This window comes from Adelges cooleyi, unplaced genomic scaffold, assembly GCF_023614345.1.
Source record: "Adelges cooleyi isolate 19-005CV unplaced genomic scaffold, UGA_ACOO_1.1 ACOO_flye_CR_arks_rails_tigmint_CR_PRNA_23, whole genome shotgun sequence".
NCBI lineage: Eukaryota > Metazoa > Arthropoda > Insecta > Hemiptera > Adelgidae > Adelges > Adelges cooleyi.
This window is the reverse complement of record NW_026095893.1, coordinates 9468040-9486971: the sequence shown is the minus strand read 5'-3', so window position 1 is coordinate 9486971 and position 18932 is coordinate 9468040. Positions and strand designations below refer to the sequence as shown.

At 35.9% G+C, this 18932-nt stretch overlaps 1 protein-coding gene across 6 annotated transcripts in view; it reads left to right on the top strand.

Moving 5' to 3' along the window:
- The first annotated feature begins 856 nt into the window (after positions 1–856).
- Positions 857–18932, top strand: part of LOC126835375 (paired box protein Pax-5-like) — a 68047-nt gene continuing 49971 nt past the window's right edge. For 4 of the 6 annotated variants that reach the window (XM_050567918.1, XM_050567911.1, XM_050567915.1 and 1 more), the window contains exons 1-3: positions 857–1358; positions 10319–10486; positions 10745–10798. In XM_050567918.1, coding sequence (XP_050423875.1) covers positions 10348–10486; positions 10745–10798 — 193 coding nt within the window. In that variant the 5' untranslated portion in view covers positions 857–1358; positions 10319–10347. The remainder of the gene's footprint in view (positions 1359–10318; positions 10487–10744; positions 10799–18932) is intronic. The other 2 variants (XM_050567912.1, XM_050567913.1) reach the window with 2 other exon arrangements.

Genomic DNA, 18932 nt, shown 5'->3' with positions numbered 1-18932 from the left:
TGAAAATCGAGTTAAACCACTTAAAAATATGTATTTTCATCTTAATAATAATATGGCACGCTACTCCTCTATAGTGCAATATAATCGTTTTTCTGTGCATTGAGGCGTTTACTTGGAAGTAAATTTATCACTTTTAGTTATACCTATTATAGTTTCTAAATACCTATTATCTCCCAGTTGTGATCCAGCCCATTTGGCTGGCTTTTTAGTATATTTATCCCAGTTTTGCCAAGTAGCTATATTTTCCTGCTGCATTAAGTTTTAACGCATATTGTAGAAATGTGTTGACTAAGAACTCCCACGTCTTAATTTATACAGATATTCGACAAAAAAATAGTTAGGTACTATGGACTGGTTTTTCACAAGTACAAAATCGCTTATGTTAATATTGTGTAATTATTTTGTTGTTTTTTAATTACAGATCATTGTTAGGACGCATCGGACAGTAGGTACGTGTATGCGCGCCGCACGCACGCTTTGCGCTCCCTTCCCCCGGCCGCGGTGAACGATCCGCGCGCACAGGTAGCCGCTGCTACAGGTATATGTTGTAGTTGTATATTATTATCATAATATATATATATATAGTTACCTATATAGTTATTATTATGTATATATACATATGCAGCGTAGACTACCTTATATTATAGTCAACGGGTTACGACAGTACAACGTTTCCAATAGGTGTGTACGGGGCACCTGTTGCCGCGGCGGCGGCGGGCGTCTCCGGTAACGGGCCAATGGCGTGCGCCGCTCGGCTGCGGCCGCGGCGGCGGCGGGGGCGCCGGTGTTCCGAGCGTTTGGTTTGCCAGTGGACCATACCTAGTAGTAGTATAGTGCCAGTGCCTAGTATGCCTAGTGGCGGACGACGGTCGTGACGCACCATCGGTAGACCATAGATAGTCTATAGATCTGCGGCGCCCTGTATGTGTGTGTGTGTGTGTATATGCGCGCGCTTTTTTTCCGCCGAGTGCTTTTCATCGACCACCCGTGAACGGTCCGCTCGCGACGCCCACACCCCTTTGACCGACACGCATTCATCCACAATTATTATCATAATTAATAGTAATAATAATAATATTTACAATCGTTTCGATCGGGTTCGGTAGTTCTTGAATCGCATCGCCAACGATAATTTTAAAATATATTATCTATAATAGTTGTCATCCGATTTTCCGTGTCCGCGACCGCCGCCGCCGTTGACTACTCGCGGCAATTTGAAATCGTTTTGTGCGGATCCGATATTGTTGGCGACTTTGAAAAAGCCAAAAAAATTAAGATAATATAGTGTTAGTTTTTTTAAATCCCACAGGCAGCTCGGCCAACATCGAGCCAACGGAGTACTTCACCAACGGGTTTCGGTAAGTGCAACTAAAAGAAAATAATATTATTATACTATAAGTGTTTAGTTAGTTTATAAGTCAAAGTGTTGGTAAACCACCGCGTTTGTAGGAGACGTTTGACGAGAAAAACCTCTGCGCGGAGACTTGAACGCTGGAATCTAAAGTTTATGGAAAATGCGGTTATTAACTCCAGCGATGAGAATCAAAAAATATACTGAGTGTATACATATTTTTTTCTAAATCTAGTTTTTTTATGATTTTTGTTTCATTTGTTAAAAAAAAAAAATTATATTTAAAAAAAAAAAAATGCATATTTCTATAAGGATTTATTATTAATTTTGCTCTCTTATAAAATATTTTAAAAATTAATTGGTACCCAGACAAAAAAAAACACATTCATTTCGCCAACAGTTCAACGAATATAAGAGTTTAGATACTATATGAAAAATATCTAACATGAAATTCCACCTAAAAAAAATAACTCTACAGAAAATTTTTATCATAAGTTAAAAAAAATGATGACAATCTTGTGCCGAAAGTGTGTATTTTTTTTCATATAACTTTAAACCCAGTTGTACAAAAATCCTTGACCGTCAATCCCGCTTAAGTAGACTTTACTTAATAAATAAAATATACTTAAAATTGAAAAAAACATTATGACCTTACGGATGATTTAAAAAAAATGAATATTCCAAGCACTATTATAGCAACCTCTAAAAATTCTTTTAAAATCTGAAAAATTAGGAGGTATTTTTATCCAACCTAATACATATACATAAACATTAATTGCACCAACAAGTGATGTTTTTCTCTTCAGAAAATAAATCCCACGGTCGTTTGCATTGTAATGACTTGGACACGACACCGGTACGCTCAATGGGTAGTTAAAGAAAAAAAATTGTTGATATAATAACAAAAAAATAAAATCTTAAAACCGAATTGACATTAGTAATATTTTTCTGTATTATGTTAATTATAGTAATTATTTTGATATATACTATACGATAGCTTCTATATGCACTGTATTTGTATAATAATAAAAGTCGGGACAGGGTAAAAATAGCAAATGTATATGCAGTATAGTATCATTATTCTGATCGGTACGTATACGGAACGATAAAAAAATATTATAATACGGCAGGATAGGTCATTTTCCTAATTCGTTTCTGAGAATCTACATGAAAAATAACGCTTAGTAATTGTAACTCGAAAACGATACTTATCTTCTTTTTCCTAGAATTTTGATGAAAATCTGCATTCAGTAAAATTATTGCACATGTGACCTCGCCTTTAGACACCAATATATTATTTTAATTTTTTTCTATTATATTTTTATAACACTAAACAAAGAACTCAAACTGATATTCGCTTGATTCGGTCTATTTACAAAGTTGTATATATATATATAATAATTGTGTAAAATCACTGTACAAGTTACCCGAATAGCATTTTAAACATAATAAATAATTTCGAGAGTTGTCTAATAACTACTTATGTAGTTAAAACATTGTTCTGAAACAAATACCACCAACTATATACTTAGTGAGTTGACAAACAAATCTACACGAAACATTAAAATACATAGCATATAGTATAGTAATATAAGTATCCAACTAGTTTTCAGTCGTAAAGTACATTTAAAAAAGGTAATAAAATAACAAAATTTGGATAAACATTATTAGCAAATTTTCATCTCTTACTAATTATTGACTATATTTTCGAAAACAAATCTACTGTTTTTAATTTGTATTATAAAAATGTGTCGAATTCACCACTCCAATTTCGAAAATGTTTACAGTTTTTTTATTTTGATAATTTGTTTAAATTTGTTATTTGCTATTGGTCTTAAAAGTAGATATTTTAAAAGAATACTTACCTACCTATTTTTAAAAGTAAAATAAGTATTAATATAGTATCAAGATTTTAAAAAGTTGTCACATCAATAAATGTTTTAAGAACAGTTTTATGAATTCTTATATTTTTGAACTTCGTCTTATAGTTTTCTATCAATATAGACAATTTAGTACATGTAAAATGTGTTAAAAAAATGTACGACTTTATAAATAGGTAGGTTCTTTTTATAAAAGCCAATTTTTTAAGATTATTTACATCCTAACTTAATTTAAATAGATATATTTAATTATTATTATTTAAATAACTTTTGTATTATAATATATTAACATAATTAATTTTACAATTAAAACCACAAGAATAATTTAAAAATAAAAAATTGGAGTTTACTAACAAAGCATACAGTTTGAAACATTAATCTACAATTTAAAAAAATAATCGACCGGTCTACTTATATAAAATAAAAATCCACATTGGTATCTTTATTACAATAATTATACTTCCTTCAAAAAAATATACATGTGATAATAATAATTATTTTATAGGTAGATAATTTTGAAAATTATATAGCGTGTCTAATAAACTTAAGCGTCAATGTCAAATTCAACAAGATATTATGATAAAAAGCATTATTAGAATTTATAATAATAATGAATTTTTAATACATTCGATTCTCGCAGTTATTCAAATTCTAAAGGTGTTCAAAATCAATTTAGAAAGCTTGATAGTTTACGATGAATGTTATCTGTACATATTATTCATGTATACATTCTGTTACATATATTATTTGATATTTAGGTAGAAATTTATTTAAATATTTACATAACAAACAAGCATGCACAGTATACATTGATAGGGGTGCCTAATAAATTGGTCAATTATTAACTAGACAACTAGGAAAATTTGGTTCTTTATATTTTTCAGTTTGTCAATGAACATTAATATTACTATATCTAAATTATAATTTATACAAATTTGGAATTATTTGACCATTTTTAAAAAATGTTATAGCGTATCAAAAATTTATGTTGAAAAATATGAATACTTTTTGAAAAAGGGGCTTATTACTTTTGGCCCAAGTAATTATCTTTTAGGGACGTTTTCTATTTTATACACTTGAAACATAAAGGAATCTGTTCAATGATTTCGGATACATTGTGGATCTAGATACAAAACAATTTAATAATAACACATAATTATAAATCAACACTTTCTCGGCTCCGCATCGAAGTTAAAAACAAAATTCTCCTACTTGGTACTTTTTCCGAAACGTTCGGATGACAAAATGTTGGTTATTAAGTAACTTGGTATTAAAATGACTTTTTACATTTTGTTATTTTTAATATGTTTAAAGAAGTTGAACAAAAGTACACGAACATAGTACTTTAATAATACAACTAATATTATTTTTTTGTTTCGGATAAAGTATTAAATGTATATTTTAAGAGGACTTATACCGGTTAAAATTTAAATCGAACAGCAGCTGTCTATTTCCGTAGCCAAATAAAACAGACAAAATGACATCACATTAACAAAATGTGCGGTTTACCAAGTAATTACTTGTTATTTATTTATTTTTTTTTAATGTATTACTATGGCCGGCGGACGATTAGATCGGACAAACAAAAAAATCCTTGACTTTTGCCTATTGTGGCCGTCTCGTGTCATTGACATTGCATGTCAACCCTTTTGGGCCCATCGTTGTTATCAGTAACCGCGATGCCACGCGGACACCGGTGCACCAGCTGCTTATGTGTGTGACGGCTCGTGATGTCTGACATTGTCGTTGGTTTAGCATAGCCGCTCGCATACACCACCGACTTCATCAAGGACAAAACGCGTGACGATAATAATATAACTATTTAGAACGATTTCCCGCCCGCTACTGTTGAATGAGCCTCACACCCGAACAGCGAACACTAATATGCCTAAACCTGGTATTTGATATACCGGTGTACAGTTTTTTAGGTTGAACTGCTCATGATATCCAGGTCGATTAAAGTCTGGGGTCGCTAGGTATATGTATAAAAATAACTAATAAAATTCTAGCGTAGACGTTTTCGTTTAAAAAATAGCCCTACAACTTAAACGGTAATCTAAAAAAAAAAAACAATATAAGACTTTTATACATTAAAATATACAAAACACAACCTATATAACTGCTTTCAGCCACTCGAAAATATCACAACGTTGTACCTTCGTGGTAAAACAATTCCGCGACACGAGGCTTGCTTTTGTATCAGTTACATATTATTTCAGTGTGAATAAATACATTTTTTATTTTACTTATTACATTGTTAAAAATAATAATATAAATAGGAAAATTCCGAATTATTATGGGAGTAGAGAAAAAACCGTATGGAAACCCGCAACCGGGCAATTGAAAAAAAAAATTACGATAAAAAATATAAGAGACGGAAATGGCGAAAAAAAACCTCAAGAGAAAGTGGGTAGATTAAATTTTCCTAGTGGAAACCCGTCCTAGATGGAAAATCCAATTAATTGCGTAACAGGCGGTTCTTTTTTTCCGGTCATTCGTAACTAAAATATTTTTTTAATCGATATTATTACTCCAATACCGCCATTTTGTTGCCAACCGTTTACCCAAGGAACTGTCTCAAAATAATATAGGTAGTAAATATAATAATGCCGATTTTAGGCGATGTGACGTCTCCAATCGTTACAGCACGGAGTTTTTTTTTTTATTCGTCTTCACTTTTAATTTTAATTTTTTTCTCTACTCAATAGCCGTCAGCCTGCAGACACACGCCTACGTAAGAACTCGTCAAAGTACAATAGCCGTAATTATCTCCAACGCCGCAACCCTTTTGGGACATAGTATCCTAAAAAGTAGCAAAACGATGTTATTATCTAACAAGAAGGGTAGTTTTTGTTTGTTTGTAAAGTACAATAAAAAAAAAAACAATCGTAATAATAAACGTTGTAGACAAATATAATATATTATGTGCTCTTCTCAGCTATAAATAATTTTTAAAAAATTATTCAACAAGTAAAGTGAAAACTAAAAAAAATAATTTATAAAGAAAACGTTTCGAAAATTTATTTTAGTATACACGTTGGATTTACTATCCCAATGATAAGTTTTATTGTGGCGAATACAGTGAAGTTCAGCAATAATCACCATATGAATCTAAATTTGAATTTTTTAGAACTACAACAATAGTTTTTTAAAAACAAGAATTTAACAAGAATACTTGGACTGGTAACTATTAGTTAGTAACTAGACTAGTTTATATTAGATTAAAACGTGTTCAAATTTGACTTATAACTTATAACTGAAAAGACAACAATATTATGTTTAGCTCCTTCGATCTAATAGCACACAATCCTTGCATCAGGAGCAAGACTTCAGACCCGACAAAAAGCTTATCAATATACACTCAGTGCAGATAATAGTCAGTAGATACTCTAGAATAGAGTGACAATAGACAATATAATAGAGTAGGCTATTCTTTTAAAAAAAATTGTTTACGATTACCCCTTTAAATCGATAGTAGCCTAATCAAATAAGAAATTCCTAAAATTTCAGGCCCCTACCTTAACTCTAAGTACTACCTCATGAATTTTTTTTGCATTTGACAAACATAGGGAATTTACATTTTTTATTTAAAAAAATATTCAGCTTGAAAACTAATTAAAATGTTTACAAAATTAATGAAGATTCTTAAAGCTTTTTTTATTATATTGAATATTTACATCTATACAAATACGCGCAACAATAAATGAGTAAACAGTAAAAAGAATCTTAAAGCAAAAATATAATACTTGAAAGTCCTTTTTTTTTATATTGCGTAATAACAAAGTATCATACTTAGAGTTTTAGGAACTTTTTTAAATTGCGAACATTTTGATTAGTTTTCGAGTTAGAATTTCTTAAATGAAAAATTAAAATGTCTTGTGTTAACCAAATACAAACAATATTCACGAGAAAGTACCTAGAATGGATTGTGTTTTTTTTCCACTCAAAACCAATGACGTTGACAATCGATTCAGTCCTTCTTTACCTTCATTATAGTATGTATATATATATATATATATATATAGTATATACATTATACATATAATTATGGGTACAAAACTTCCGAGCAGACTTTAACACGCGTTTACACATATACACACACTCACCTTCGTTTTAAAAGCACTGATGCCGGCGCTGCTGCTGTAACGCAATACCGAGTTGCCCACACCGCATATAATATTATGTACTATAATAATAATCTCTATATACATATATACACGCGTCCGGCGTCACGTGAGTACGAAAGAAGAAAAAATACAAAACGGCGTACCACACGGCCGTTATAGTCGGATGGTGTGGTGTACCATTACCTGTACCTATATGATATTATATTATACGTTTGTCATAGCGTCGGTGGCGGTGGCGACAAACTCTTTGGCGTGTAATAACGTATTTATGTACGACCAGTGAGAAGTGTCTATAATGTGTGTACGTGAGAGTGTGCGCAGCATACGCCAAAGAGTTATGGTCACGGAGCCGTGGACACGCGCTAAGTCAACAACGAAGCTATGTATAAGCACATACACACACACACAAGTCGAGGCAAACATTACGGAAAGTCTTTTATGGTTTTGCAGCACTCTTGCACTCGGCAGCGCTGGATGTCGCCTTGTGTAAATCCAATGAATTTTCAATTGTCTACTAACATAATACAACTTTTTCGCCTTAAAAACAAGTGTCGCACGAAAGTAGGTCACCGGTACAAGCTTTAACCTATCCCAACCCATAACCGCTGTCTGTAGCCTGTAGATCGATCAAAAAGCTGTCATAAAAACGGGTTGGACACTTGGACACTCGCTAAGTAACTGTAATAGAAGCGTTATTTTTGTTATTGTTTGTTTTTTCGGGTAAAAATTATTATACTTCTATTGCGTAGATCGGTATTGAATTTGAGAAAGGCTCGCCGGTTAAAGCGAACAAGTCCTGAACGCTATTGCGATTCATCTCGCGCTCGAATCAAACGCCGCCGGAGTTATTATTCTTGCACGTCAACGTCTCTTATCTCGATGGCCGCCGCGGTATGGTCTTCCTTCTTTATAATATACTCTCTTATTACATACACATATATACACTACACACATAATATTATCGCACCGGCCGGCTATCGTATCCAGAGCGCACGGTCCCACCGACGCATTTATATGTGCATAGTTCCGGCCAAGAAAAACGTGCAGATTTGTAAGGCACGTGAACGAAATGCCAAATAAATAACGATATAAAAATAAAATTATTATAATGTGCCGACAACAGAAACAAAGTATAGGGGTTTTGGAACAGCAAGCGGCTTAGGATAACCGTTGATTGATTTTTGCTGTTGCAAATCGCGCTTGTCGACACGGGAAGTGGAGAGGATATTTTGACGATTTAAGGGTTATAATGTAAACATACTAACCAAACCGCTCATATTGTGTGTTCCCAATCGGTCACGCGGTATGGTGTACTGCACTCGGTAAGTTTAGAAAAGTACATACAAAAAAATCGATATCGCGTCAAATCGCACAGGACACGACCGCGCGAGAAGAACAACGTGACTTGATGACTTGATGAATGGGACTCAGCGGTTATCTATAATGTTACATTATTATATTGAGAGGTCGCCGGTGCACCGTCGGGTTGTCACATCGATGTCGTGCACGATGACACACGTGAGCATATAATATAACGGAGTCCTGAGGAACAGAGTATTTATTTATAGGAATAAAAATATATTACATAGATTGTTTTCGCTCGTTTCCATAGTTTTTTTTTTCTCATCTTGTGTTTTGTTTTTTGTTCTCATGCAAAGGGTTTCGTGTGTTATCGTCAGACGCCGGTAGACAACTCGGCGCATCCGATTATATACGTATGTGTGTGTGTGTACTGAGAATAATAATATCAAGCCACGATCCTGACCGGACCCGCGTGATCGAGATTTATATTTTATACCTGTACGCACGCAGCACTGTGCCCAGATGACACCCCGGCGTTGTGTGTATCGGTTGACCGCCATAAGAAGGTCTATATAAAACAACACAGCTCGGTCGTCATCACGAGCTTCAATTTTCACACATTTTAGTTTTCTCATCCCACCACGGTGTGCACTTAACCCTCCGGCACGACTCGCAGCATTTACATATATTACGTTAAATATCTATCTATATAAATATAAATGGGAAAAAAAAACTTTTCATCGTGTACCTACTAGCGAACAGGGTGTGACGTCGTGTACTACCGGTGAGCATATGTGTACCGCGACTAAAACACTTAAAGTACACGTGGATCCTATTGCTGTATAATAATAAACGTGATGCCCGTGTTGCTAGTGCTGATGCAGTAACGACACACAACCATTGGCGGATATCGGGGGGAGGGGGGATACTAAAAACCTTAAAACTTAAAATTAGTGCTTTTCAAAATACCTACATATTATATTAGTTTTCTAGTGAGAGATTTTGTTGAAATAAAAATAAATGTAGATAGCACTAATTTAAAGTTTTAATGTATTTAGAATCACAAGCTCAGTATAATTGTTTTTTTTCAATCGGGCTGTAAAAGAGAACGGCCTTCAAGTATACCGAGACTATACGATCAGAAAATAGGGTGCTTAAGCCTATATGTACAACAAACATAATATTAATACCGAGTTTGCTAACCGCTGCCAACGAGGAGCACATTGGCCGGGAAGAGCTAGCCGACCTGTAAACTGTCCTCGGGCACGACGAGTGTAGGCCACCCGGGTATAGCATATTATACTGTTGATTGATGGTTGTAGTAATAACGGTGACATGGCAAAATTTAGATTCATGTTGACTGACTTGCGATCTATGAACAGAAGCCGTAGCAAATGTACTTCTGATCAGCGAATGGGGTTTTAACGCGATTAACACGTCATAATATGTATATATATGTATGCCTATTGTAGATATAACTTTTCGAACTTAAGAGTAAAACACACATTTTGACCACAGCTTATTTCGAATAGTTGCATTTTAACGATATAATGTTACTCGATCAAAACACTTACTGCGAGATTAGGTTAGGCTATTATTAGTAATTAAATGAATAGTATACACGACTTGATTTAATTTTTGCTAAATTTATCTTGCAGGCAAGGTGAATGACACCGTGAAAAGGGTTATGATTGGAATGGAACTTGGTCTGGGGCACCATGGAGGCTCGTTGCACCCTCACAACATGCCACAACATCAGATGCACTCGCAAGGATTGATGCATCAAACGCAACAGCAGATGCACCACGACGATGGTAAAAAGAAAAGTAAGACGGACCAAAATACAAAACGCTGAAACATTTTGATTTTTGATCTGTCTGCTCAATTATTTTTAAATATCAATCTTTAAAATGGTTAAGTCCGAGTCGTTGGTCTATCGTGCGGCGGTCGTATTTGAATACCCAACACAGTGTTCAAGCCGGACTAATAACGGGTAAACACCGAAAAACGCACGCGACGAACGATCCCCGACGAACCGCGTTTTATAGAAACTTTGACTTCTTTTGGAATCGTTTTTGTTTCAGTGGGATCCGGAAACATCAGCAGCAGTAGCAGTGTCAACGGGTTCTCACAGGAAGGTGAGTCTTCGTGCAACCCAATATAATATTATAGGATATTATTAAAAAGTAAATGTAATAACAACCAGGGATACGGTGCGAAGGGGGGGGGGAGAGGGGCGACTTACGTGTACAACGGGTATAATATGTAAGTCGGGTTTTGCGTTTCCGATCCAAAGACAATTCCAATCTACACACATATATATATATATTTAAACATAAATATGTAATCCGATCGAAATCTCTTTTGAGACCGGTAAGTCGCCCGTGTACGCCGGATCACGACCCACGGCATTGTCGGCCAAAAGAAAACGAGTCGGAGGAGTAGGACGAGGAGGGGGAGGCACGCGCTATAATGCTACACGGCTATTTTATTATTATTATTGTTATTATTATTATTACGCCCGTGGAATATTTACGGTAGGTACATTACGGTGTGTAGTGATACCATTATTATGTACATGGCAAAAAACAAAAAAAAAAACGGTTGATATAATGGAAATATCGTGTACGCGCGGGCATCGTCGCCATGGGTTATACTTGGTTATAGTATGGTAAAAATATCATCATGATGACACGGCGACGACCTGATTAATTTGCAACCAGAAGTAACATATGGGTTGACCGTTGCCCAGGTTGAACAGGTGCTCGTCTTCCCTTTTGTACGGCGCGCGTGCTCCCGTCTGTTTATAACTCTCTGCCTCGTTCACTCGCCCACCCTCTCTCTCTCTCACTCTTTCTTGATCTTCGTGCGCGATCGCCACTTTACGATAACGACCCGCGATTGTAAATTCTTAACAGTCGTTGTAGTACACGTGATATTATTGTACGCGGACCGGCTGTAACGGTAATAATTGTTATGGACAACGACGATGGGGTGGCCCCGAAGAGAGGCACGTCAATAAAAATCCTAGTGGATATCATAATAATATTGTAGTATTTTCACTTTCACGTTGACGCCGCCGCAAAACGATAGCGACCACAAGGCAACAGCATATTATAACAACAATAATAGTCCCATAATCTGATGCGTGCAGCGAGACGCCAGACTGCACAGTGGTCGTTCGTTTTAATGCATCACATTCGGTTCATTATAGTGATTAATCCCATTTAAATAGGGAGAAAAAATTCACAAATTAAAATCTAGACCTTTAGAACATTAGGATACATTTGACTCTTTCCGTTTCCTTAAAGTGCTTACAACTATTTATTTTTAGTTTTAACTTTAAACTATTTGATGTGGAGATATTGGAATTGACAAATATACATCAAATGTTCTTCGATCGAACTTATTTTGTCTACTTTAGATTTTTAGACGGTATTCGATAACTTATAAGTCATAATATAGTCCATTTTTTTACGATCGACTACATTACTAATAGTAATAAATAGAATTATTGAGTAAGGAGTATAAGTGTCATGTTGAGATAAGGAGTCTAACTCTAAGGCTTTCCACGACGCTTCGTCTAACGTATAATACTATTGGATGTACTACATAAAAAAAACGCACGTGTGCGACTAACAATTTGTACCTAGCAACACGTTACACGAGCCACTAAGTACGGGTTGACCCCAAGAGCGGCACTGCTTGTGTGATTTTTTTGTAAAATATTTATTGGTATTTTGTAAACCGACGATAACCCCGCGTTCACCGACTTCAGAATGCGGCGACGGCGAATGGTGGCTTATTGGTTGTATACGATACACAAAACATATACATTAATTGAACGCTGGTATGTTTACAACGGCCGTTATTATTATTGTTGCGGACGCACGGTAGTCGTATACGGTAGAGGAATTAGCATACATAGTATGCTAAAGCTCGGATCTGCGGCCACAGCCCACAGGTGAATTATTCATGAGATCGTGCCGGCGATTCGCCGCCTAGCGCTCATTGAGGGCCGCTGCTGCCGTTGTCCGGATTGATTAAACGACGAATGTAAGTACAAAGAGTGTGTTTGTGTGCGAGAGAGAGAAAGAAAGAGAGGGGAATTTAGAAAAATAGAGATAGAGAGCCGAACGTTTTAAATATTCATCATCACGATCGGACACTAGTGTATAGGATAGGTAGTATTAGCATGGACCAGTTATTAAATCCGGATCGCCTCGGTTCCAATGCTTAGGTATAGGCATTGTTTTACCGTGTCACCGAAGCACTGTTTTTTTTTCTCTTCGGCCAAAGCTATAGTACACTAGGTATACCCCGCGTGTACAAACGGTTCGTCCAAGACGATCGGGTCGTGTTCGTACCTAAACGCGCCTGCACTAAAATACAACAATAATAATAATTTATAAAGGTACGAACGACTGTTACGCCTAGAGCGAAGACGCGATTGCCGGGCTAATGAGAGGAAAACAAACATACCGGCGCTGTCATAACAATATTATACGACCGAGACATTTCGCAAAACCAACATTGCCGTTAAACTTTATAGTTTATTTATTATTTCTACCGGCGTCGCACGTTGGTCCGACCTCGACAACGTTGTACTATACGAATGTGTAGTTTTGGAGTTAAATAATTAATAAATAAAAACCTATAATAATACAGCTGCAGTTCGCCAAACGAAATCCACAAAAATAGTTTTTAGGCCGATGACCGTAGTATACGATACAGTTTTTTTGCTCGCCAATCGTAAATCCGTTTTATAGCTTTACCGTTTTTGTTCTGTCTCGTACACTGACAAAACTCTACTCCCATACACAAACACATATAGGTATACCACCTATACATGTATACACAGCGCCGCGTCGTGTTCAAGGGTACAGTACGTACGAGTATATGCTTTCATTCAACTTCACTCGCAATAAATTTTCATCCGGAGCAATCTTTTAACAGTAACTAAAAGCACCCGCAGTTTTTTTTCGAAATTTATTTCTCCATTGTACAAAGTTTCACCAGTCCGAGCCGGTAAAACATTACGTTCAGATTTGTGGTCGATTCTCACAGAGAGGATTTTTAATTTTTATCGTGTTGAGTGATAACGGCCGACTGTTCTGGAACAGCTGTGTCTCTCTGAGTGCTATCTATAACCGGACAACTGATATGGGTATTTTATTTTTAACGTATCTGCTGCATTATTATTATACCGCCAAGGTGTGGGAATAATGCGGCGGCCGATCAAGAAAATGCACAGCGTACACAACCGTCCCGAAAACCGTTGAGCGCTTGTAATTATTTTTAACGGACTTTTTACTGGCCGTCTCGAAGGAAGAAGCGTGCTTCCTTGTAAGAACAATGGTCGAAGATAATGAAAATTGTGTGTTTTTTTTTACATTATACTTGTATACTGTGGTATTTTTTTTTACGGTGGGTGGGTGGAAGTGTTTCGCGTCCGTTGACGGTTGAGAGGCATCTGCCGCCCTCCGCAACGGTTTCACCACATGTCATGCCCCGCGACCCCTCTGCCCTTACCGGCGCTCATGTGTGTGTGTGTAAACGCACTTGTTACACGACCTTGTCATTAACGTTGATTGCGTTTTAAATTGTTTGATTATGTCAAACACCCACGAAATCTTTAACGGCTACAATTCGTTTTTGTGCGTACAAAAGACAAAAAAAAAACCGTTTCTTTGAAGAAACAGTGACTACCGGTTTTATTTAACAGTGGAAATGCAATCGATAAGAATAATTTTAATTTCCTTCACAATACCTGACGTCTCGTTGATTGTTCGGCGGCTATAGCCTATAGGATGCCATGCCAGCCATTTCGTTTGTCTTTTAAATACTGATGTTCTATGAATATTTGGTGCACATATTTTACGACAACGGCGGCAAACGATAATTACAATAATTTATTATACATACGCGCCGCCGCGGCCGTACTGATTTCATGCCCGGTATGGTTATTCTTAAAACCCCTAGCGCCATCGTCGCCACTCACAATAATAATTATACTATATTATCGTGTTGGCACGAAGACTAAAAAAAAAACTCAATCACGATCCAAGGTATAACCCCAGGATGTCTATGATAATATCATTATTATGATATATAGGGAGCCAGTGCAGTTGCAATATTTTTGAGCACCTACGTTTTATATAACCATTCGTTTTTCATTAAAATAATATATTTTATAACACAAACCGTAAGAAATGTTACTAAAATATTGTCATTTACAATATTGAAACCATTTTTTTATACATTTCTTTTGAGCCGTAAGACTCATAAAGAGCAACAAACAGGTTCTTGATGAATACCCATTTACCTAAAGTGTAATAGGTAAACACCTAAGACCGTATAGTTATAATTTGCGTAACCGTTAAAGTCTGGTGGCAGATCCACAGTGATGAAACTCCAAATTATAGAAATTCCTAAAACTCGATCGCGATTTAAATTTTGATGTGTTTTTTTATAACATGCTTTGTTTCACACACGGCCGTCGTGCGGTAATACAACAGAAGACTGACATTGAGTCGGGGATCAGTGTTTGTATAATCGTATAATATATGCACGGCCGAGGTCTACAGTAAGGCATTTACCGAAAGAGCGATCGCTTAGGGTTTTTTTTGTTTTGTTTCTTTACATTTTTCCGCCGACTTCCGCAATTTGCTCATTTGCGATCGGTCATGGTATTATGATTGTTGGTCGGAAAACCTTCCTGACATAATAATATATATATATATATATAAGTATAAATCATTATCGATGTGCCTCCTTCTCCATTAAAACTTATTCTGGGCTGGACAGACACTCACACGTTGAAAAATGCGCGTGTGCACACCTATATAGCTCAACAGCGGCGGCAGATTAAGGGTTTAATGACATTCGCGTACATGATATTATATGTATATAATATGTATTAGATAGGTACTTTTGCATGATTATCTTCGACACTCGTATTATAAGTACCGCGTGTCGTGTGTGCCGTGCCGACAATAGTACATTATTATATTATATGTTTTATACACTATAATATAGCCCAAGTGTAGAGGGGGGAAATATATAAGTATATATACATACAACTTATTATAGGAATAATATAACAAAAAGAACCGATTTGTTGTTTTTTTTTTTATTATTATATTTTCATTCTATATTTTTTCTCGTTGCCGCGATCCGGAGTGTTTTGAATAGGTGTCGGAGGCGAAAAAAGGCACAATGGCGTTAAATCTCCGTGTGTACGTAACTGGGCAGTTTTTCCAGTAATGTGCATGTCGAACCAGACCCGTGGGCTGTGTGTATGTGTGTACCGCTTTTGTAACACTATTTTTATAAATCGCCGAGCGGTCTGTCGGCACAAAAACTATAAAAATAGAACGTTGTACGAAGCGTACTTGTGTTACGCAACAGAAGGAAATGTTGTCTAATTTTCGCCCGGTTAAGGGTTGAGTGGGTGGTCGCGGCCGCGACGTTTCCGGTTTTGTCCACGACAAATCGGTGATAATCCGTTCGCTGGACAGCGGCCGAAAAAACAGCAGAATCTTTTAAATAATAAAAATCGTGTTAAACAATTTCACCCGACGGTATACTTGATCTTATTACCGGTAATCGATTTATTGGCATCTCGGGTCACCGTTGTATTTTGTCCATCCCATTGGCTCCGGTCTTCGCACCGACGCGACTGTTAACTCGGCTGTGGTCTATACAGGATTAAAACAAAAAAAATGTTCGCCTGGGAAAGTTCAAATCTTTCTAAACACCACGTTCAGGCTTTAAAAAACCTCGATAACCAATCGCAGGCACAGCCTCCAAGTATGATTTATAATTTGTACTAAAGTTCTAAAGGGAGCTTTCAGAGTTCTTAAAAGGTCCGAACTTACTCAGCGCCCCTCCCCCTTCTAGTTACGACAATGAATTTATTATTATAACTATTATCGGCCGGAGTCGTGACGATTTTTAGCGGTTGTTTGCAATATTTTTACGACACGTCTAGATTGTTTTACAGCCCGTTTAGAAAGTTTTATAACGTGCTATTAGTATGCCGCCCGTTTGTACAATAAAGGCTCTCGCATAGACACGAATGATATTCATTTTTGTACCGAAGCAATTTAATAAATCGTTTATATTACACTAGTGATTTCCAATGATCTTCTTCCGGCGGACGACAAAAAAAAACCGCTGCTAACCGTCGTAAAGCGAAGAGGCGGTTTTTTTTGTGTGTTTAGCCCAGTGTATTTTTCTCTTACAAAAGTTATCGTCACGGCCAGACAATTGTTTCATATATTATTTCGCACAAAGCCGCGAGGATTCAATTATTTCCGAACCATCTGGTTTACACACACACAGTGGGTATACATAACGCGGTATATGGCTGGTGTTCTACAGAACGTGTATACGGTAGCGCCAAAAGGTGTGAACAAACGCACAAAATGAAATTAGACAATAATAACGCGAGATGGCAGATTGCTAAAAAAAAAACCTAAATAATAATAAAGAAAAACTGAGATGAAACCGTCAATCATCTATATGACGGGGAAGGGGGATTGGTGAAAAGCGCATACGGCGTTCGCCCGGCACACATGACGCTCTGCATTCGTTGCACAGCCATTAAGGGCCACCCGCACAAGACAAAAGGTGCGAGCACTGTAATGTCGTCGCACATCCGGCCCAAGTACAATTGCTCCAAAATTGAAGTGTCGCCAGCACAATTACACAGGTAGGTAATGACTTGTAGGCCGGTGACCCACCGGTCAGGTTAGGCCCTACGAGCGAGTCTTCCAGAAAGAAAATGATAAAAAAGAATGACTTCGTATAGTTTTAACGAAAATTTAAATTTATAAATTTAAAATTTATACAGGATAATCTGTTTAACGTAAGACAATCGTTTTCCCGGAAAATACTTGTAATTTTATAGTTTTTCTTTTTGAAAACATTCTTATTTGCAATTTTTTATAATTTTGCTACATCCTTCAAAATGTTTTAACTTTAATAATTTTAAAAGTAACTATTCAAAATTGATTATCGACTAGTCAACATTTTCAACCAATTATTCTCAATTTAAAAAATTAATTAAATATAGGTATACATCCGTTTAACGTTTAACATTTAAAATTGATAGAGCTCTGGAAAATACTAAAAAAGGTAATATTTATTAAATAGTTAATGTTTATACCGTATTATTTAGTAATTTAAAATGTTGAAATATAATATAAACAAACATTTTTTTTAAAAAGAAAAGCTACAAATTTGCATTTTTTTATTACAAATTAGGTTAAAACTACAATAGTTGATATTCTGTAAAAATGTTCAATCGTTTTTTATTTCGTTAAATTAACAAAACATAATTTTTTTAATAAATATTTCCATGTAAAAATTTTTAATTTTGTAGTATTAGGTAATTATTTTACAAATTATTTTTGACAAGTAGATTACTCAAAAGAAGCCATTGTGATTACCCAAAGGCCAGACAGAATCAAACAGATCAATAGAGACCGAACATTAATTTTTTTCTTGGACTTTTTTTTTATAAGAAACTAAAAGGGGGCAAATATTTAAATATTATTCTTTAGACGTCCTAAGAACTACGACTCTTAAAGAAGTACAGATACTGTTTAATATTCGTAACAGCCACTCATGTTTTGGTCCATCGTAGTATCGTTCAAAATTATTTGCGCGTGCTAACCGCCTGCCCTGACCAGAGCAATACCCAACTCGTTTCAATGGCTTTTGTTTGTTTACGACTTACGGCTCGTGTGTTACATTGTGTATAGTGTGTAGTGTACGACTAGTCTACTGGGCCATCGCCGGCGGTAGTGTGATTAAATAAAATTAAAAAGAAACCGTCGCAATTCCGTTTGATACTCTATTACTGCACATTAGATTGTATTCAACACAACCGTGTAGGCATATTATTATATTATATAGTAGTAATAATCCTGTACCGCGGCCGATATATATTGTGTATGTTGTACCTACTAACACGGGTATTCGTGTTCGGTTTTGTAAATCGACCTCCGTTTACTGTAATGTAGGCTAACGAGGTCGAAGGCGGAGATATTCTATCGATGCTCATCGTGCCACCAATTAAGAAAGCCGTCGGTAATAATAATAACAATGATATTTTAATTCACGTCGACAACCGTTGGTGGCCTCTGCCTCTTTGTCTCTAATCTAATACCTGTACCTTCTGGGCAATCCGAAGTAAAGTCTATAAAGGTACCTCTTGACTTTATTCGAAAATCCGCTACAGATAATAAATTGGTAATAACCTAA